Here is a 21,674-nt window from a genome sequence, read left to right on the forward strand (position 1 = left end):
CAGGGTTTCCATATATAAAAGTAGGACTTGTTAAAAAAGTAGGACTTAATAAAGTATGTTCTTTTTGGTGTTAAAGGATAATATTTAAAATACATAAACTTACTGTTTTTGTCAGAGAAAGTATACACACACATATATATACACACTATGTATATATATTTATATATAAATGTACACACACAATTATCTGTGGTGTTTTCATGGTTTATTGCCTTCTTAATTCAATGAGATACAAATTTCTTTCAAATGTTTAGGATAAATCCATAGAATTAAAAATAGTTCATCTATCAATAATTTTTAAAATACCAGCTTCAATTAGGGAAATGCATTACATGTGGACTTCTGATGTCTCAACCAGACGGAACATCAGTTGTTAAGTGTGTGCCCACTGAAAAAACCCACATAGATGTCCCAGTTCTGAACACTCTGTAACGGGAACCTAATCTAACTGAGCTTTGGGTAGGCAGGTGAATGACAAATAAAATCACATTTTCCTAACTTGTAATTTAAATCATTTGAGTTAGATCAAATTCACCTAAGAAGGATAAATCTGGCGCAGGACAAAGAAACAGATTAAAAGCCCTCAGGAACTTTTGTTGGCAAGAATGGCATCAGACTGCAGAACTTCCTGCTTAGATTAAGAACAGTCAGGCATTTGAAAAAATTAGTATCTGATCTTCTACCCTGCCACCCTTCCCTCAGTTCCTTCAGGCTTTTAATATTCCCAGCACCTAAGGACAGAGGAATGGGCCAAAGGATCATAAGTGAATTCTTTCAGGGCTATCCTCTCAGCTTACCTTAGCCGCTGTATGTTTGAGGTGACCCCCGAAAGCCGATAGATTCCATCCACAATGCCGTGAGTCTCTATAAATTCTGCACAACTCTTCAATACATATGGAACTATATAAGGGAAAAAAAAAAACCCAATAAAATATCAGATGTAAGCCTGATTATCCTTTAAAGAGTCACTTTTAAAAATCCAGGTAACTTCAAAGAGGAATAAGTATAGAACACATAAGAGTTACAAATGGAAACAATTACTTGTAAATGGTAGATGATGTTCCTTTTGTATTTGAAAAAATCACAGAGACTTACTAAAGTTTAAAAAACTCATATTTTTTTAAGAGTTTGCTGGGTGTTTTGTTTTGTTTTGTTTTTAGGAATTTGAAAAATATTCAGAAGCTTAGAATCTGAAATTGGCAATGAATTTGGAAATTCCACGACTTAGTTTCCTCCTTTCACTGGTTTAATGTGGTCTCCTGACTAGCAGCATCATCAAGGGAACTTGTTGGAAATGCAAATTCTCAGGCCCTACTCCAGACCTACTGAATCAGAGGCTCTGGGGATGAGGCCCTGCAATCTGTATTTAAACAAGCCTTCCAGGTGACTCTCATACATGTTCAGGTTGGAAAACCACTGCCTTATTGGACACATGAAGAAACCAGGGCTTCAAACCAGTTCATTCGGGTTCAACCCCCTGCTGAGAATTTGCATGTCTAACAAGTTCCCTGCTAAGAATTTGCATTTTCACCCCAGATATACTGAATCAGAATCTACATTTTAACAAGATCCCTAGGTGATTCTTACGTATAACCTCCTGGGAACTTGTTAGACATGCAAATTCTCAGCAGGGGTTTGAACCGAAATGAACCAGTTCGAAGCCCTAGAAGAAACTGAGGCATAGGTAAATTTACTTAACTCACTCAAAATTACTTGTTGCTTTTGAAAAATAATTAATACTCGGGAAAATGCTTATGATACAGTTAAGTAAAAGAAAAACAAGACACAAAATTGAACGTACTTTATGAATTTAACTATGTAAAATTATGTAAAAAAAAAAAAAATTGCAGAGGGAAAAAGACTGGAAGAAAATCTGCCGCAACATTTAAAGTGATTGCCTCTGGCTGATGGGGAGGAGGGGGCAATGGATACACTTTGTTTTGCTGCTTTATATTTTTCTGTATGTTATAAAATTTCCACACTTAACATGTATTTGTTTTATAATTTAAAAATTACATCTATACCTACATCAAATGACTAAAAGTAAAAAAAAGGAAAGAAAAAGAGAGAATGAGGAAAATAGATCAATTTCATGGTCTTTAAGTGAAAGATGAGAATGAAAACCCAGGTGACCTGGCTTGAAATCTACTTCTCCTCCCCCACAGTAGCCAGGGACTATTCTTTGACAAAGATATCTCAACAGTTATGTCCATAAAGGGACAGATCACTACCCAAAAAGAGAAAAACTCACCCCCTGCCGAATGGGTTAAGCCAGTCATTGATTTAATTGACCACATAAAAGGGACAGACATGGCCTCTTGAATTCCTGCCTCTCCAGAGGGTCAGTGCCCGGGGGTGGAAGAGTCTGGCTGTACTGTTTTCTCCTCAGGACCAACCCTGAGTGGCCCAGCCAGCTTGGTGATTCAGAATGTCAGCTGTAGGCTTTCTGGATGGCATAGAGAGAGTGGCAAGTGGTGACTTTGGCCCCTGGGCAGATCTAACTGAGGTCCCTCCTTGTAAGAGGGCTCGGAGTGCTTTGGCACAGAACAACCCAAGCCTCAATCGATGAAGTGTTTAGCAGCTCCTTGGAGCACAGTGGTGGTGTGGGATCTCTATGAACTAACCGCTTGGGTTAGCACTGTGCTCACTCCCAAAAAACATACCCAATCCATTAAAGCCTTAGATACGATTAATGTCAATTCATTAATGCTTAGTGCACATGATCACACCTGCACACAATTACAAGCTGGAGTGGACCTTTACATAGCTAGACAGCAGGAGTTCAGACTCAATGTGCCACCTGAATTCTGTATTACTAAATACTGTATTTCTAAATACTCCTCCTCAGGCTCCTTTAACTACTAACTGTAATTTTAGGTACTCAATCAAGTTCATCACACTTGAAGTATTTCACCCATCTCTCAAAGGCCATGTGCCCTCAGGACCATTCCCCTCCAGGACACATCCATGTTTTGCCCCTGTTCTCCATGACTGGAACTGGGGAGAATCTTGTCAGTTACCCCAGGTAGACAGACGGTAGGGAGCGGACTTGGGACTTGGAAATGTTGAGGCCAGAGACCACGGGGGTGGAATCACTTCCTATGAGTAAATACTGCGTGGGAGCCGGGCGTGGTTGAGGAGGGGTGCTGTGGGAGTGGGGATTCCGGAGCCTCTGCCTGGCTCCAACCGGAAGAGTGATGCTTTGAGCTGTTTTCTAAAGTAGGGTTCTTGGTAAGATTTTTGTCTCCTGCCCCCACTCCTCAAAAAACAAAACAAAACAGAAAGAGTTTCAGTGCTTAAAAAAATAGTTTTTAAAAGAAATCACTGTTGTGTATAATAATGGTGGTCAGCTCCCACCACCATTCTAATCTGCCGTCCTGTAACCTGCCACAGGTGGCCTACAGAGGAGAGCTCAGGTCTGGGCGCCTAAGTACCTTTGTGACTTTGGGCAAAATATGTAATGATGTTCTTTCTCAGTTTCCACATCTCTACAATGAGGATAACAGTGATATTTATCTCAGAGCTAGGGCTGAAATAATTAATCCTTGTAAACATGTAGCATAGACCCTGGCATATAATAAGCATTCCCCACAACAGCTATTATTTTTATTTGTAGCTATCTGTGATGTAAATTTATATTTTGGTTAGTTGTAATCTTGGTGAAATGAAGCTTGCGTTCTCCCATCCAGTGGAAGCTTAAGGTAGAGTAGACTAACCTCATACTAGTCAAAACTCATCTCTATTCTTCAGAATGCTCTTTGTGTTTTTTTGGTTAAATGTTACTATTTGAGAGTAATTTTTTTCCTGTGGGGTCTCTTTTCTGGGCATCTAAGTGTATCTTTGTGCCAGGAAGGCAGGAGGATCCAACAGTATGTGGACTGTGAGCAGATGAGGAGCTGTGCTTGGCCCTTGGGGTATACGGCACTGTGAGTAAGTACCGCAGCATTGGCTCATGGGGATTTAAGAGCTCTGAGCATTTGCCAGGAGGACTAGAAAACTAACAGCTCCTACTTGAAGGATCTCTGTAAAGAACTCTCCACTGAGGGGGCAGGAGAGGGTCACCAACCTGTCCCAGCCTGTTCTCTGATAGGGACTTCCTGGTGCCATACCTCTCAGCTGTAGCACCTCAGGCTCTATTAGTTTTAAGGGTGGGGAAAATACATTCCCGGATGGAGCCTCTGCCATGAGTTGACTCTGGCTTTGGTACAGAGGCCCTAGAACCTCTTGTCCACGGCTCTGTTTAAACAGGAGGCAACATTAAAACAACCCAAGGGAAAGGGTCATGGCCCCATCCCTGAGGAGTGTTCGCTTTCCTAGATTCTCATCTTGGGCTAGTTTGGAAGGTATAGGAATTCTCTGTCCTTCTCCGTAAATGGTGTAATGGTGTCTCTGGTCACCACAGTAGTGGTTTTCAGACTGTGGCCCCCTGTCCAGGAGCAGCAGCAGCAGCACACTCTCCCAGGGAGTCTGATGCACCCCAAGGCTAAAGAACCACCAGAACTTCCCACACTTTAATGTACGTGCAAATCACCTGGGGATCTGGCTCACATGCAGATTCCATCCAGTCTGGGGTTGGGGGTGTCAAACATTTTCATTTCTAGCAAATTTCCAAGTGATGCTGACACCACCGGTCTGCAGCCACACTTTGAGTGGCAAGGGTCTAAAGGTAGTACTGGAGGGTGGAGCTGCAGTGACCACTAAGAGTTTAGTCTCAAAGTCTCAGAATTCTTTAGACTATTGTCCCTGGGGTCCAACTAGATTGGGGACACCCTAGAATTCTGGACAGGGTAGAAGCATGATACAAAATAGCTGAGTAGTTGTAGCTGAAAAGAAAGCTTCCATTGTCCATTTAGGCATGGGATGGAGTGATGCTGGAGGTTGGAGTCACAGAACTAGTTCAGTGGGATTCATCCTGGGCCCAAAGGACTTTGTCTCCTCCACCAAAGGTAGATGCAGTTGCTGATTATGATATAATGTTATTTGAACTGTTTCACTGATGTTCTCTACTCCTGCCTCCATCCTTTCTCCTGTTGTTGTTTTGTTTTTCCTGGATCAGCGATCTCACATGCTAAATTTTAATCTGGGCACAAAATAAACTTTGTGATGGTTTCTGATTGAAAAAACAAATCTTGCCTTTGATTTATGCTTTACAGTTGCAAAACATTTTTTTAAAATCCCCTGTCTTTTTTGATCCAACCTGGTACAACTAAAAGACATTTTACACTTATAAAGAGTGTGGGGCACTTCCTTCCTTAATTGCAAACCTCTTTAAGGATTTAGTGCAGAAAAGGCCCACAGCCAAATCATTTCTCAGAGACCTCCCTTTTTCCCATATTAATACGTAGATATGCTGCCTCAGTTCCCTAAGTGATGGGGACCTGATTAGATCTGGGGACAGAGACAAGCACCATTTTATTTGGTCAGTTATGTGGTGATGGCAGTCACATTCTTGCACAGTGAAAATTGCATTTGTGCTTTGGGGAAATACAGCACTCCCCCTTTCCCGTTCTGGAGTTTGTGAAGGTCTTGGCGTTGATCAGATTCATCCTTTCTCAGGGTCCTTCATTCCTGGCTTTCAAAGTAAGGTCTAGTGGTATCGCCATACAATGCCATACTCAGGGGCGGATTAACTAGTAAGCAAGGTACACATGAGCTTACAGTAAGCAAGGTGAAATTGTGAACTACAGATGAGTAAGTAAGCACCAGCAAACTCGCACAGACCTTGCTTATTGGGTAATCTATCCCTGGGAATACTACTCAGCAAAAAAACGGAATGAACTATTGATAAACCAAGTGAGTGACTCTCAAAGGCATTATGTTGAATGATAGAAACCAGACTATAAGAGTATATATTGTATGATTCCATTTATGTAAAACTCGAGGAAATGCAAATTAATCTATAGTTAGAGAAAGCAGGGAAGAGGCAGAAGGGAGGGATTACAAAGGGGCCTGAGGAAACTCTTGGGTGTAATGGATATGTTCATCATCTTGATTGAGGTAATGGAAAGGTGGGAAAGCCCTGCTGAGAGAAGAAGAATTGATATTTGATGGGGGAGGATGAAAGAGTGCGGGAGACAAGATCCTGCACATGGAAGAAAACCCATGAGAATCTGTTGCTGTGCACATGGGAGAGACAGACAGGATTTTAAGCAACCCCCTTCTCAGCATTTTCCCAAAGATGCAGCAAAGATTTAAATTGTTGCTGTTGGGTACCATCACGTCAATTCCGACTCATAGCAACCCCATGTGACAGAGTAGAACTGCCCCATAAGGTTTTTGAGGTGGTAATCTTTACAGGAGCACATCTTTTCTCCCATGAAGCCGCTGGTAGGTTTGAGCCACTAACATTTTGGTTAGCAGTTGAGTGCTTAACCATTGTGCCACCAGGGCTCCTCAAAGATTTAAATTACCTTTCCACTATTCTTTGTTGTAAGCACGAACGTCATAGGCATTCCCACCCGAGAATCTAAGGGCAGTCACGCTGGCACCCTGTAACTTCTCTCCCTCTCTGCTAGCCTCCGCTCTTTATTTCTGTCTCACCTTCTCCCTGTCCCTCTCCAACCTAGGTGGCGCAAACAGCTGCTAACCTAAAAGTCGGTGGTGGGAGCCCCCCCGGCTGCTCCGCAGAAGAAAGGCCTGGCAGACTGCTTCTGTAAAGATTACAGCCAAGAAAACCCTATGGAGCAATTCTACTCTGTAACACACGGGTTCGCCATGAGTCAGAATCGATTCCACGGCAAAGGGTTTCTTTTTTTCCCTCAACTTTGTTCCTTCACATGCTCCTCCCTAGCCTCTAAGGAAGAAAAAAAACACACCAAAAGCTAATGGCTGCCTTCTAATTTTCTAAGAAAAATATTTTTTTAAATATGTTGGGGCTTTGGCCTGTCTTTCTTGGAGAAAAGTATTTGTTTTTTTTTTTAAGCCTTCATTGTTTTTGAGATATAGTTAAATATAAAATTCACCCTTTTAAAGTGCACAATTAGTGGTTTTTAGTATATTCACAGAGTTGTGAAACCATCACCACTACGTAGTTCCAGAGCATTTTCATCACCCCAGAAAGAAACCCTCCACCATCAGCAGTCACCTTCTCATTCCTCCGTCCCCCTGCTGTTATTGTTAGGTGCTATCGAGTCAGTTCCAATCCACAGCGACCCCATGTGACAAAGTAGAACTGCCTCATAAAGACTAACCCATTGCCATCAAGTCAGTTCCGACTCATAGCGACCCCACAGATACACAGTAGTTAAGCACTCAGCTGCTAACCAAAAGGTTGGTGGTTCGAACCCACCAGCCGCTCCTTGGGAGAAAGATGTGGCAGTCTGCTTCCCTAAAGATTACAGCCTTGGAAGCTCTATGGGACAGTTCTACTCTGTCCTATAGGGTTGCAATGAGGTGGCATTGACTTGAGGGCACCTGGTGAATCTTTACCAGAGCAGATTGCCAGGTCTTTCTCCGCAGAGCTGCTGGGAGGGTTTGACTTGCCAACATTTTGGTTAGCTGCCTAGCACTTAACCATTGTGCCACCAGGGCTCCATCCCTTCCCCCCAGCCCTTGGCAATCACTAATTTTCTGTCTCTGTGGGTTTGTCTGTTCTGGACATTTTATGTAAATGGAGTCATACAACATGTGGCCTGTCGTGACTGGCTTATTTCACTTAGCATAATGTTTTCAAGGCTCATCCATGTTGTAGCATGAATTAGCACTTCATGCATTTTTATGGCTGAATAATATTTCATTGTACGTATATACCACATTTTGTTTATCCATTCATTGATGGACATTTGAGTTGTTGATACTTTCAGGCCTTTATGAATACCGCTGCTATAAACCTTCATGTGAACATGTTTTCAGTGCTCTTGGGTATATACCTAGGAGTGGAATTGTTGAGCCGTATGGTGACTCTATGCTTGATTTTTTGAGGAATTGCCAAACTGTTTTCCAAAATGCCTGTACAATTTTACATTCCCTCCAGCAAGGTATGAGGGTCCAACATTTCCACATCTTTGTCAACACTTGTTATTGTCTTTCTTTTTGATTATAGCCATCCTAGTTGGTGAGAAGTGGTATTTCACTGTGGTTTTGATTTTCATTTCCCTAAGGGCTAATGGTATTGAGCATCTTTGCATGTGTTTAGTGTCATTCATATATCTTCTCTGGAGAAATGTCTATGCAAATTCTTTGCCCACTTTTAATGTTTTTTTAATTGTTGAGTTATAAGAGTTCTTTATATATTATGGATATTAGAACTTATTAGATATATGATCTGCAAACATTTTCTCCCATGCTGTGGCCTGTCTTTTCACTTTCTTCATAGTGTCCGTTAAAGCACAAAAGTTTTTAATTTGATGAAGTCCAAGTGTTTATTTTTTCTCTTGCTGCACGTGCTTTTGATATCGGGAGAAGAGGTTTTGTTTGTTTTGTTTTCCTTCTGATTTATATTGTCTACATTCTTTGATTCTTTGTTATTCACATACATACAAAATGTTACTACGAACGATGCGACTGTTTACTAAACTTATAGATCAGATGATATAAATCCAACTGAGTATTGTCCTTTGGGAAACTAGACCATTATCTGGCTCAAAACATTTTTGGAATCACCTTTCGGGAGTTGCTTTCAGAGCAAGTTAGAAGACCTTCAAATTTACCTCCACAAAGAACTCAAGTATAACTTTCTTTCAGGAGGAAAAGAGTGAGGAATGGCTTATGTCTCTTACGGTTTGTTTTCACAAGGACCACCTAGAGGGGCCAGAGAAGCACGACCAGGGAAGGTGGGACCGAGGGGCAGCTGCACGGTGCTGCCCAGAGCTGACCCTGAAGCCAGCCCAGGCAGCCTTCATCTGGATTTACTCCTCTTACTCCTCACTGTTCGAAGGAGCCTTAGGGGCCCTTATCTGCTCTCCCTGGGTGCTCCTTCTAGGGGAGCCCAGTCACAGGGGATGATCTTCCCGCGTGCATTTTGGAAAAATGCAGGTCACCTTGTCCCTGTGCACTTTACCAACAGGAAGAAAGACGATGTGAGCTTCCCGCCATATTCATCTGTGGTCTAGAAGCTGACCCAGTAATCACAGCCTGGTGATGCTGGAGGTTGACAAATCAAGGCTATGTGATAAGAACTCTGATGCTGATACATAGGGATGATTTGAGTGATATGATGTATGATATGATGCAATAAAACATACAATACAACACAAGCTAGAGTGCTTGGTTTTAAGTGCCTGGCATATAAGCACTCAGTAAATGTCACCTAAGGAGCACCGGTGGTGCAGTGGATAAGTGCTCGTTTGCTAACCGAAAGGTTTGGCTGTTCGAACCCACCCAGTGGCTTCACAGGAGAAAGACCTAGAGATCTGCTTCTACAAAGGTTACAGCTTAGAAAATCCTGTGGGGCAGTTCTACTCTGTCACATGGGGTCACTTTGAGTCACAACTGACGCCATGGCGCCTAGGAACAACAAATGTCACCTACTTTCTAGTGGATGGGAGCAGGGAATGGTGTAAACAAGGTGGGAAGGCAAGAAATAATGTGGTGAATTCCAGGAATGCTGACTAGACCAGTCTGGTGAGAGAGAAGCTCAGGTAGATTGGGTGAGTCTTTATGAAGGTCTAGGAGGATGGCAGCATCAAGAAATCAAATGATGTATTGCACTGGGCAAATCTGCTGCAAAAGACCTCTTTAAAGTGTTAAAAAGCAAAGCAAAGATGTCACCTTGAGGACTAAGGTATGCCTGACCCAAGCCATGGTATTTTCAATTGCCGCATGCATGCGAAAGCTGGACAATGAATAAAGAAGACCAAAGAAGAATTGATGCCTGTGAATTATGGTGTTGGCGAAGAATATTGACTATACCATGGACTTCCAGAAGAAGGAACAAATCTGTCTTGGAAGAAGTACAGCCAGAGTGCTCCTTGGAAGAGAAGATGGTAAGACTTCGTCTCACGTACTTTGGACACACAATCAGGAGGGGTCAGTCTCTGGAGAAGGACATCATGCTTGATAAAGCAGAGGGTCAGGGAAAAAGAGGAAGACCCTCAATGAGATGGATTGACCCAGTGGCTCCAAGGGTGGGCTCAAGCATAGCAACGATTGTGAAGATGGCGCAGGACCAGGCAGTGTTTCATTCTGTTGTGCATGGGGTCGTATGAGTTGGAGCCGACTCGAAGGCACCTAACAACAACAGGAGGATTGCGTTCTACCTTGATCTCCACAGACAGATAAATCTTTGTAAAACACTACTTTGATCATAAAGCTCCCTTACTCCAAAACATTCAGTGGCTCCCCATTGCCTATAGAATAATGTTCAATCTAGGCAGCTCTGGGACAAGACCTTTAGCTGCCTCTTCAGGACCACCCTCAGAGTTCTTCCCTTCAAGAAAACAGGCCTTTGAGAAGGGGGTTGTGGTGTGGTGGGGGTGGTGGTAATCTGGGGAAAAAGACTGGTGGCAAACATATCATTTCAAAAAGAAAAAAAGTGTCCCTTCAGGGTCATATTATGATTTGTCCAGTAGGAGAGGAGAGGGGAGATGAGAAGGCTCACTCTTTTCTACCTGTTGCCTGAATTTTTTTTTTTAAGAAAGGAAAGTGTCTTTCACGACTCAGAAATAAAAGGCTGGTTGAAGATGGTGAAAGTATCTCTTCCCATCATCAGACATGAATGAGCAAGTGGCAGCAGCCTAGGAGGGACTTTCACTGGGTGTGTGTGTGTATGTGTGTGTGCGTGTGTGTGTTGGGGATGGCCAGGAAGGGGTGGAGGCGGGAGGATGGTTGTGGCAGTAAGGAAGGGCCAGGCTGAATAGGGAAAAAGCGTGGGGTATGATGAGGCTAGACTCAGAGAAAATAAACCTCCAGGAAGTCTCTCTGTGGCCTTGGGCTTAGAGCTGGCCCTGCTCACCTTGTACACAGAACACAGAAGCTGGGTACAGAAGGATTTTTGTCCCATTGCTAAAAATAGAGGCTGCTATGTTTTTGCATAATTTATAATGACTTACAGGGTTCCTCCTTCCTACTGCCCGATTTTCTGTGGAGAAGCTTTGCTCTCGGGGGATTTGTAGGGCAGACAACACTCACATCACGGGGCTGCTCATGGACGGCAGAAAGAGCTGTCATGCACTCCCCCCCACCCCCCACCCCCTTTATCCCCAGGCCCAACTTGTGAGCCTCGGTTTCCTTTTCATTGTCAAGAGATCATTTCAATCCTCAATTTAACTGCATACAGAGCACAGTCAGCTTCAACCACCTGATCAAGGTTTTCATTTTTTTCCCTGAACTAGAGGCCTGTTATGGATTCCATTATGGCTCCCCCACCCCCACGGTGTCGGAATCCTAAGCCCTGTGGATGTAATCCTGTTTGGAAATAGGATTTTATTTGTGGTGTGAATTAGATCACAGCCAAGTAATGTGGGTTCTAAATCTAATCACTTCTGAAGCATAAAAAGAACAGATTAGACGCAGAGACGCACACATGTGGGGGTGGAGGAGGAGAAGGGGGAGGGACAGACGCCAGGACAGTACTGTCTACAAGCTGAGGAACCAAGGGACAGCAGGGCTACCCACAAGGAAGGAATCTACACCATCGAAACCCTGGCTGGACTTTCAGGCTCCGGAACTGTGAGAAAATAAATTTCTCTTCTTTAAAGCCACCCACTTGGGGTATTCTGTTACAGCGGCACTAGGAAACTGGGGCAAGGTCCCTCTTTTTTCCTGGCCCCTGCTCCTTGGGAAGCCACGCAGGTGGAGGCTCTAAAGTGGGAATGGAGGAAGATGAGGACTGCCTATGGCTCCAGGAAGAGCCGCCCGGGGAGAAGGGACTGAGCCAGTCACTGAGGGAGAAACCTGGAAAATCAACCTGCTTCTTGAACTGTCTGTGCTTCACTACACCAGTCGTCTCAAGAATGAGGACAAGGTAATTTTTCTCCTCTGAGTGTGTGCAAGCCACCTATTGTGTTTGCATGCCTAGTGGGTGGTCACAGGGATGGAAGGAGCTAATGTGAACCAAATGTGATGTGCTGGGCACCAAGTCCTGGGCTTGACAGTGGTTATTGCATTTAACTGTCACGTCTCTGAGGGAGGCATCACTCTTCCCACTTTCTGGATAGAAAACTAAGATTCAGTATGGTTAGGCAATGTGTGCGAGATCAAACAGCTGGTGCAGAGCTCGGGGGCAATTTCAGTCTATCTGACTCCAAAGCCTGCGCCTTCCCGTGTATGTCATAAGCATAACCTCCAAACTAGGGAAACTGAGGCACGAGCCAGCAAGTAGCAGAAAGCAAAGGTGATTTTTTTTGTCTAAGAGAAGCTTGAGAAACAGAGTTCTAACTCTCCTGGAATCCAGATTTCTGGGGTCCATGGAGTTGGGGTGACCCACCCAGGCCATTACCCTGAGGTGATGTTTTGAACCTTTAGCCTCGAACAGACTGGTCACCTAAAAGTCACCTTTAAGACAAACAATAGTCTTACTAATTAATAATGACCGTTTTGCCTTGGGCATTGTGCTCTTTTGAGGAATTCAGTCAGTTTTGAGAAAGAAACTCCAGGGTCAGACTGGAAGCTGTGTTTTGGGTAAACTGTTAAAAACACCATTCTAGGCCCGTTTCCACGTAAATGTGGTTAAGATGAGCTGTAAGAATTTTTGGAAGTTCTTTCAGCTTTGGAACATTTTTGATTCTCTTGTCAAAACGTTCAGGAGCCCTGGGGGCACAGTGGTTAAGCACTTGGCTGCTAACTGAAAGGTCAGAGGTTTGAATCCTCCAGCCGCTCCGCAGGAGAAAGATGTGTCAGTCTGCTTCCATAAAGATTACAGCCTTGGAAACCCTATGGGGCAGTTCTACTCTGTCCTATAGGGTCGCTATGAGTCGGAATCGACTCGATGGCAACGGGTAGTCAAAATGTTACCCCGATTTGCGAATCATATGTTAAATAAACTTCAATCAAGTTCTGTTGTTGGTTTAACATGGTTTTTATTTTAACAAGCTTGATGAGGGAGAGTGACTTAGACAATTAAGAAAACTGAGTTCTGTGAAAGATTAGACAGAAACCTTAGGGGGCCGTGAGTATATGTTAACAGAAAAAGGGGGTGAGAATGGCTGCACAACTCCAAGAATATAATCAATGTCACTGAATTGTACATACAGAAACTGCTGAATTGACTAATGTTTTGCTGTGTATATTCTCAACACCAACAAAATAAAATAAAAATAAATTATAAAAAGAAAAACACTTGAGTTCTAGCCCTGACCTTCAAGTACTAGACTTAGACCCCTGAGGGGAATAACTGTTTTCCTCTTTGAGCACCGCCCCCACCCCCCGCCTGACCATAGCTTATAGGTCCTAGGTGCTGGTAAGTGTCAGTTAAAGCAACGGGGACCAGCTGCGTGCCCTCAAGCCTGTCACCCCAGCATCTATCTATGCTAGGATGATTGCTAATGTCCTAGTAGCTCGAACATCCCATAATACGTCATCTTCCTGAGGAGGAGAATGCAGGCTAGAAATTCGCAAATGTTCAGGTCCTCATTCCTACCAGTTCTGGTTTGCATCTAGGTCTACTAGGCCAACACATTAAGGTTACTTTTGCTTTTCAGTTGTGTTTTTGTTTCTCCTTTAGGTTGCTAGTGACTCCCCAACTCACTCCCACCCATACGAATGGAAATTTGTGTTAAATAAAATATAAACTTAACTCTCAAGATTTATCCATAGCTCCTTTAGTATGGCTGGACTCCCATTAACCCCAACACTACTTTTGTTTTTATGGAGGCTAGAGTTCCTCCAGGGACTTAGCTTTAAATGGCACTGAGTTTATCTGAAGGTCCTCTCCTCCCCGATGTCACCATGCCCTAAGAATGAGAAGTACTTTCTCTGGTTTATTGTACCTTCTGGTTTCCTGGGCGACACAGCTTCCTAATGGTTTTCAGACCTAGGGCACCATGGGTTCTTCTCATTCCTGTGTTTTTCTAAAATAAATTTTGTGGATGAGATATGGAGAGCATTTAGAAAAACAACTTCACCCTTGGCCGGCTACATCTATGTGAAGAACTGCCAGGTAGTGCTTATCAGCTCCTCCCTGCTCCCCGCCCCCCAGCATCCTTTCATTTCCTGCCCAATATTCCCGAGCCACAGGCTGCCATTGTTTCCAGAAACACTTTACTTGGAAGCCTGGGTACCTCAGCCTCTCAGCACTTCCTGTTGTTACAAGGCTTCTCTTTCCTGCTGAAAACAAGGGCACTTCCCTGCAGTCTGTAACCCTTTTTGGGCAATCCATTTCTTCCACGAGCTTGTTCAGTGCTTGCAAATACTGGGTGCTCATGGAATTTCTTTTGACTTTTTTCTTATTATACCAGTTCTACAAGCTCTTTGTGGAAAAATTAGAAAATGCAGACGAGTAAAAGAAAAACAAATCACCTAATCTCCCTTCTCTCTGTTAGCACTGAGCCCTCTTTGGTGTTTATGCTTTCAAACTACGCATCTATAGACACAAAATTTATCATGAGGCCCAGGGCTTGAAGAAATGTCCTTCGTCAACAGCTGAAATGGAGGTGGGGAGGCCTGTCCAAAACCCAGCCTCCTGGAGGTTCTCACACATTGGTATGCAAAAGGGTGTCCTGGGACCTGAAGAAAGGTGCAGACTCCAGGAGATTTCCCTGGAGATTCTTAGGATGACACGTGGAGAAACTCCCAGAGATCCTCTTCACAAAGTTTGTTAAAAGGATTTTGGGGAGACTCAGGGAACAATGAACATGAAGCAGTCGTGAAAGTGGGAGAGCGGTGACCTTGTTGGGACTTTTAGAACTGGGAGTCTCCTCCATCCATCTCTCTGCCGGTTGTCAGAATGGCAGATATGATTGTAGCCTTACCCAGTGAAGACCAAGGCACCACTGCATGGCGCACGGGGCTCTTCGTGATCCCTCCCTCAACACCTGGCTTTCTAGTCACATCAAACTCCCGACGGTTCCCTAAAGACCACCCCTCAAACCTTTGCATTCTCCTTTCTCAGTGAGATGACCCCCAGGAAAGGCCCAAGTGTCCTTCAGAACCCAGCTGCAAGAGGTCAGCTCCAGGGTCTTTCCTGTAACCTCAAACAGAATAAACAAGAAATGTGACATGAAGCTCTACTGCACTGTCTAGATTTCAGGACACTACAGGTTGGAAATCTGAACCCAGCTAGTGACACCACAGAAGAAAGGCCTGGTGATCTGTTTCTGTAAAGATTACAGCCAGGAAAACCCTATGGAACAGCTCTACTCTGTACCAGATGGGGTCACCATGGGGCAGAATCAACTAGATGGCAACAGGTTTGGTTTTTATTTTATGGTGCAAATCAAGATATTCTAATTTCTATGAGTTTCTGTTTTGCAGCTCCAGGAACATAGTTGAGGGATAAGAAGTAGAGTACTTTGGAGATTAACACTCCCCCTCCTCACATTTTCTCTTTGTATCTCTGACACACCCCAACAAAAAGATATGCTTCTGCAGAGAGACTACCCCTTTACCTTTTCAGGTAATGTATTATCCCTTACGTAAAGGCAGACAACAATCAGTGGTTTGATGACATTCATGCTTGTTTTCCTGAAACTTTACAGCTCAAAGAATACTTAGCATTCTCTGAAATGTCTCCTGTGAAGAACCATCATTCATTTGGAGGCTAGAGATTGCAGTTACTCAAACCTGCTCATTCCTCTCCTCACTCATAATTGTTGCACCCCTGCCCTAAGCACTGTCTTTAGAAATAATTTTCACCAGAAGTATTTAAGATGAAATCTGTGACAAAGATGGCGCAAAGGATTACCACCAAATTTCAGGGCACCTCCTTGGAGGAGGAGGCAATCCTAAATAAGATACAAAGGACACAGACAACTGGCAAAGAAAATGCTAGTTTACTATTCAGACACCCTTACTTTCACTAGATGTCAGACAGATATGTTTTGTTTTTAATTTCTAACTTTTTCTCTCCTCATCTTTTCCTGAATAACTTTAGAGTTGGAAACTTTGGTTGTCTGCAATAGAAAATGTCAGCAGGAGGATGCAATCCAAAGGTAGCGGGGATGGGTGGCTTTTAAAAGGCAGGGTCAGGTTCTGATCCCTTTTCCTGGGTACACAGGAGGCAGGAGTGGTCAGGATGCCTGAGGCAGCACATGTCCTGGAAGAGGCTCGGTATGGAGAATGAATCTCTACTCACGCTTGCACTCAAGGGGACCACTGAAAGCCTTCCAGGAGCAGAATGAAGGCAAGAAATCCACGTTTAAAAAGATCTGTCAGGATCAGTTAGAGTGGAGAGAAACTGGAGGTAGAGAGACTTTCTGAGAAATAATCCAGGCATTGGGTGACTCATCTCCAGGTCACTTCCCCTGGGAAGCCTTCCCTGATCCCCAAGTAGGAAGTACTCGTTAGATAGTTTTATGTATACCGCTCTTGTTAGCTGCCATCAAGTCGGCCCTCAACTCATGGTGACCCCATGTACAATGGAACAAAATGCTGCCCAGTCCTGCACCATCCCCATGCGGGTCAGACCCTCGTGACCCATAGGGCTTTCATGGACTGGTTTTTGGAAGCAGATCACCAGGCCTTTCTTCCTAGTCTGTCTTAGTCTGAAAGCTCCACTGAAACCTGTTCAGCAACATAGCAACAAGTACGCCTCCAATGACAGATGGGTGGTGGCTTTGCGTGAGGTCATTGGCCTGGAATCAAACACTGCAAAATGTATCTTTGTCTCCAGTGCATTTTTCCCTTCCTAAATCCACATTTGTTTTCTCTTTCCTGGCCACCCTACTCCCACCCCTACCCCCAAGTATCTACTGGACACTCTCTTCTTGCTCTCCACTAGAATTCTCCTAGAATTTTGGAAGGTCAGAGTTGGAAGGCAACTTAAGATCATCCTGTTGAACCTGTCTGATTCAGTGCCAGGAAGCTGAGGCCCCAGGAAATTCAGGGACCTATCCAGGGTCACCTCCATAGTGGCAAAGCCCTAGGGCTGGAGAGAGAAAGAGGACAGATGTGATTTGAAAAGTAATTAGGATTTTCTTCCTTCTAATACTCAGGACTAGAGTTTGAGGAACTGGTAGGCCTCTCCCTGACCGAGACCAACTAACACTTTGGTGTCGGAAGTAATTTAGGGTATTCAAGCTTAGGGTCGCTGAGTCAGAATCCACTGGATGGCAACTGGTTTTTTATTTTTGGAAGCTTAGGCGTACCCTTAATAGTTTAATCAAATGAATTATCTTTACTGGATCCCCACATGTAAAAAACACTGTGCCAGGCCTTTGGGATTCAAAGAAGTATACTTCTAAGACACTGCCTGTGACCTCAGCTTACAGTCTAGTTAGTTCAATTACAGGCAGTTAAATTGTGGGTAGAACAAAAATAATCAGAAAGAGCCCTTTCTTGCTCATTCTACAGCTGTCGGGCAGGAGTCAGTTGGGTTTAATGATATCTTTCTGGAGAGAAAGAAAAGGGAATGAGCTGCCATCGGCTGCCTCTTCCCATCGACAAATTTGCTTTCTCTTGTTAAAAAGCTAGTAACTGAGCCTCAGCAAGGAGGAGGGGTTTACTGTTTTAAAGACCTGGTAATTCCCGTTTAAACAGGGTGTAGGCTTCTTAGGGACAGTCCCAGGCTTGAATTCACTGAAGGTAAGTGGTAATAGCAGGCTCTGAGGGCACCATCAGAGCAGCTGAGGGCGTGGCCCCAGGGCAACGGGCGCGGTAGGAACACCGGAAAGCACGTCTGAGCTGATAGAGGGATGGGAGGGGGCTTCCCTAGGGGACCAGCTCCACGTGGAGGACAGAACAGCTCTGGAGACGCTGGACTCAGCTGAAGGCAGTTGGGCCGTTGGTCTTTCAGGGCCCAGAACATGAGAGGATTCTCAGTCCACAGGGTCTGAGGGGCTGGAGAGGGCAGGCGGCGGGCACCAGAGTGTCCTTGTAAAGCAGACACTCTTGTAACAGGGCCCTTTGTCACTTAATCTGGAGCGCAGACTTCACCTTGTTTATGGCCCAGCATTCTGGCTTGGAATCTCTTGCTTAGCTCATTTAGCGGCCCTCTCTCACTTACCATGCATGCCTCAAGCATCCAGGAGGAGGGAAGAGCAAGGAAGAGAAAGCGGTCCCTGCTGGGGTCCTGTCTGTTATTCAGGCTGTGCTCACATCCTAGCCTCTCCATAAAGGCTTCCCAGATTCATTTGTTCATCAAGTATAGCTCCCTATGAGTTGGAATTAACCGGATGGCGATGGGTTTGGTTTGGTTTTGTAGATGCCAGGTGAAGGTCCTTGGGAGACACAAACAGCGCTCGTCTACTAACCTAAAGGTTGGTGGTTCAGACCCACCCACTGGTGTCTCGAGAGAAAGTCATGGCAATCTGCTTCTGTAAAGATTGCAGCCAAGAAAACCCTATGGAGCAATTCTACTCTGTAACACATGGGGTTGCTATGATTTGGAATCAACTCCACGGCAATGGGTTTGTTTTTTGTTTGTTTTATATGCCAGGTACTGGGTGTTAGGTGCCAAGGACACAGTGAAAAGCAAAACGGAGGCCCCATTTCAGGGATCTTACCATCTGCTGGGAGGGAATTAATCTAAATGAACGCCCTCCTTCCTCTATTGGGATGAGTTCTGGAGCCACTCTGCCTGCGTTCAAATCCTCCCACTGCCACTTGCTACCATTTTTTTTTAATTTTATTGTGCTTTAGGTGAAAGTTTACAGCTCAAGTTAATTTCTCAGTCAAAACTTCATACACAGATTGTTTTGTGACATTGGTTGCAATCCCCACAATGTGACAGCACACTCCCCCTTTCCATTCTCGGTTCCCTGTGTCCATTCATCAGTTCGTGTCCCTTCTTGCCTTCTCGTCTTGCTTGTGGGCAGGAGTCGCCCATTTGGTCTGGTACATTTGATTGAACTAAGAAGCACATTCCTCACGTGTGTTGTTGTTCGTTTATAGGCCTTTCTAATCTTTGGCTGAAAGGGGGGCTTCAGGAGTGGCTTCAGTTAACTTTCTACCGCTTTTGACCTGGGCACATCTCTTGTAAATAGCACGCCCTAATCCCAGTGTGCCAGGCAGTTCCGGTCTTTTCCTGTTGTCCTGTGTAATTATGGATGGTGTTCCCTTTTACTTGAAAATGCTTCCCAACTTAAGACAAAAAAATCATACGGTTACCTTACTTAAAGGTTCAGTTTCTTTATTTGTAAAATGGAGTTGAAAAGAAAACCTACCTCATAGGGTAGTAATGAGATTTAAAGAAAATAATCTGCAAAGTGCTCGGAACAGTGTCTTGACAAGCTCCTAATAACTATCAGCAATTGCCATTGCTATTTTTATTATGATTATTGGAATTTGGCCCTCTATTATCATGTACCACTGTCAGTGCATGTCAGTTACTTTACCAAAGGGCTAGGTGACCTGGTGGCACATTGCCTAAAGTGCTCAGCTGCTAACCAAAAGATTTGCAGCCTTGGAAAACCTATAAGGCAGTTCTACTCTGTCCTAGAGGGTGAAGGCAGTGTTTGTTTGTTTGGTTGGTTTTTAACCAAAAGGGCAGGTCCTTATGTCAGGGACTTCTGACTCGTTTGTGTATTCCTAGCACCCAGCAACACACCCTGCACACTGTAGATTCTGACTCAACGTCTACTCAAAGGAATTGGGGCACAGGCTTTAACCCTCCTAGGTATACTTGCAGAATTACAGATTGGTGGACCACCTACAGGAGCCGCTTCCAATCTTGTCTCAGACAGAAACACAAGAAAATGGAAGGTGTTTTAATTTCCTTTCTGGGTAGGGTTGCCAGGTAAAATACTGGACACGAGTTAAACATGAATTTCAGATAAACAACAAATTCAAACATAACTGGGTATCCTATATTTTTATTTGCTAAATCGGGCAACCTGATTTCTGAGTCCTTCTACTCTTTGTTCCCCTCTTACCCCTAGTAGGATCCCTAGGTGGCGCAAATGGTTAAGTGCTTGACCACTAGCCGAAAGGTAGTGGTTCAAACCCACCCAGAGGTGCTTCGGAAGACAGGCCTGGTGATCTGCTAATGAAAGGTCACAGCCCTGAAAACCCTATGGAGCAGTTCTACTCTGCACACACTGGGGGGACCATGAGTTAGAATCGACAACAACTTACCCCCAGCATTGTTCCCTAGAAGCCTCATACTTAGAAAGCCACAGTGACAAATTTTCCTCGACTCCTATTTGCCCTACAGGACCAACCCTGGGCCTATCCATGGGGTACACTGCATGAGTTAGCATGAGGAGGAACTGAGAAAGGGGTGGGACAGGCAGCAGATGTGGATGTGTCAGAGAACCAGGCTCCCCATAAAATTAGAGGCTTCTGGATGTCTAGAAGTGTCTGTGACCCTCCCTTCCCTACAGAGACAAAAAAAACCCGTTGCCGTTGAGTCAATTCCAATTCATAGCCACCCTATAGGACACAGTCAGCAGTAGACTTGCCCAGTGCAATACGTCATTTGATTTCTTGACTGCTGCTTTCATGGGTGTTGACTGTGCATCCAAGTAAAATGAAATCCTTGACAACTTCAATATTTTCTGTTTATCATGATGTTGCTTATTGGTCCAGTTGTGAGGATTTTTGTTTTCTTTATGTTGAGGTGTAATCCATACTGAAGGCTACAGTCTTTGATCTTCATCAGTAAGTGTTTCAAGTCCTCTTCTCTTCCAGCAAGCAAGGTTGTGTCATCTGAATATTGCAGGTTGTTAATGAGTCTTCCTTCAATCCTGATACCGCGTTCTTCTTCATATAGTCCAGCTTCTTGGATTATTTGCTCAGCATACAGATTGAATAAGTATGGTGAAAGGTATAACCCGGATGCACATCTTGCCTGATTTTTAAACCACGCAGTATCCCCTTGTTCTGTTTGAGCAACTGCCTCTTGATCTATGTACAGGTTCCTCATGAGCACAATAAGTGTTCTGGAATTCCCATTCTTTGCAATGTTATCCATAATTTTGTTATGATCCACCCAGGTGAATGCCTTTGCATAGTCAATAAAACACAGGTAAACATCTTTCTGGTATTCTCTGCTCTCAGCCAGGATGCATCTGACATCAGCAATGATATCCCTCATTCCAAGTCCTCTTCTGAAGCCAGCTTGAATTTCTGGCAGTTCCCTGTCGATGTACTGCTGCAGCTGTTTTCTAATTATCTTCAGCTGTTCCCCGGTCATACGTTGAGTGCCTTTCAACCTGAGGGGGTCATCTTCTGGCATTATATCAGACAATGTTTCAGTGCTATTCATAAGGTTTTCACTGGCCAATTTTTTCAGAAGTAGATCTCCAGGTCCTTCTTCCCCGTCTGTCTTAGTCTGGAAGCTCTGCTGAAACCTAGCCACCACGGGTGACCCTGCTGGTATTTGAAATACCAGTGGCATAGTTTCCAGCATCCCAGCAACACGCAAGCCACCACAGTACAACAAACTGACAGATGTGTGGTGGATGTCTAGGTTTAGAGGTACAAATTTTTGGAGTTCCACCTCCCCCTGCTCCTCCCTTTTCCTTGGAATAATTAGTATGTGCCAGACACTGGGCTAAATGCCTCAAATATAGTACTTCATTCAATCTATACATCCTTGCAAGGCAAGCATAACTATCCTCATTTTACACATGAGAAATCAGAGGTTTACTACCTTGCTGAAGATCCTTCCATTTCTAAGTGGAACAGCCAGTATGGAAGCT

General features: G+C 44.1%; 1 protein-coding gene across 1 annotated transcript in view; it reads right to left on the reverse strand.

Annotated features, from left to right (window-relative positions):
• The window catches only part of ARHGAP31 (Rho GTPase activating protein 31), a 131,143-nt gene that overhangs the window by 56,460 nt on the left and 53,009 nt on the right, over positions 1-21,674 (reverse strand). The window contains exon 2 of the mRNA XM_004373661.2: positions 798-900. Within this exon, the coding sequence (XP_004373718.1) occupies positions 798-900 (103 nt within the window). The remainder of the gene's footprint in view (positions 1-797; positions 901-21,674) is intronic.

Source organism: Trichechus manatus, unplaced genomic scaffold (assembly GCF_000243295.1).
Source record: "Trichechus manatus latirostris isolate Lorelei unplaced genomic scaffold, TriManLat1.0 scaffold00026, whole genome shotgun sequence".
Taxonomy (NCBI): Eukaryota; Metazoa; Chordata; class Mammalia; order Sirenia; family Trichechidae; genus Trichechus; species Trichechus manatus.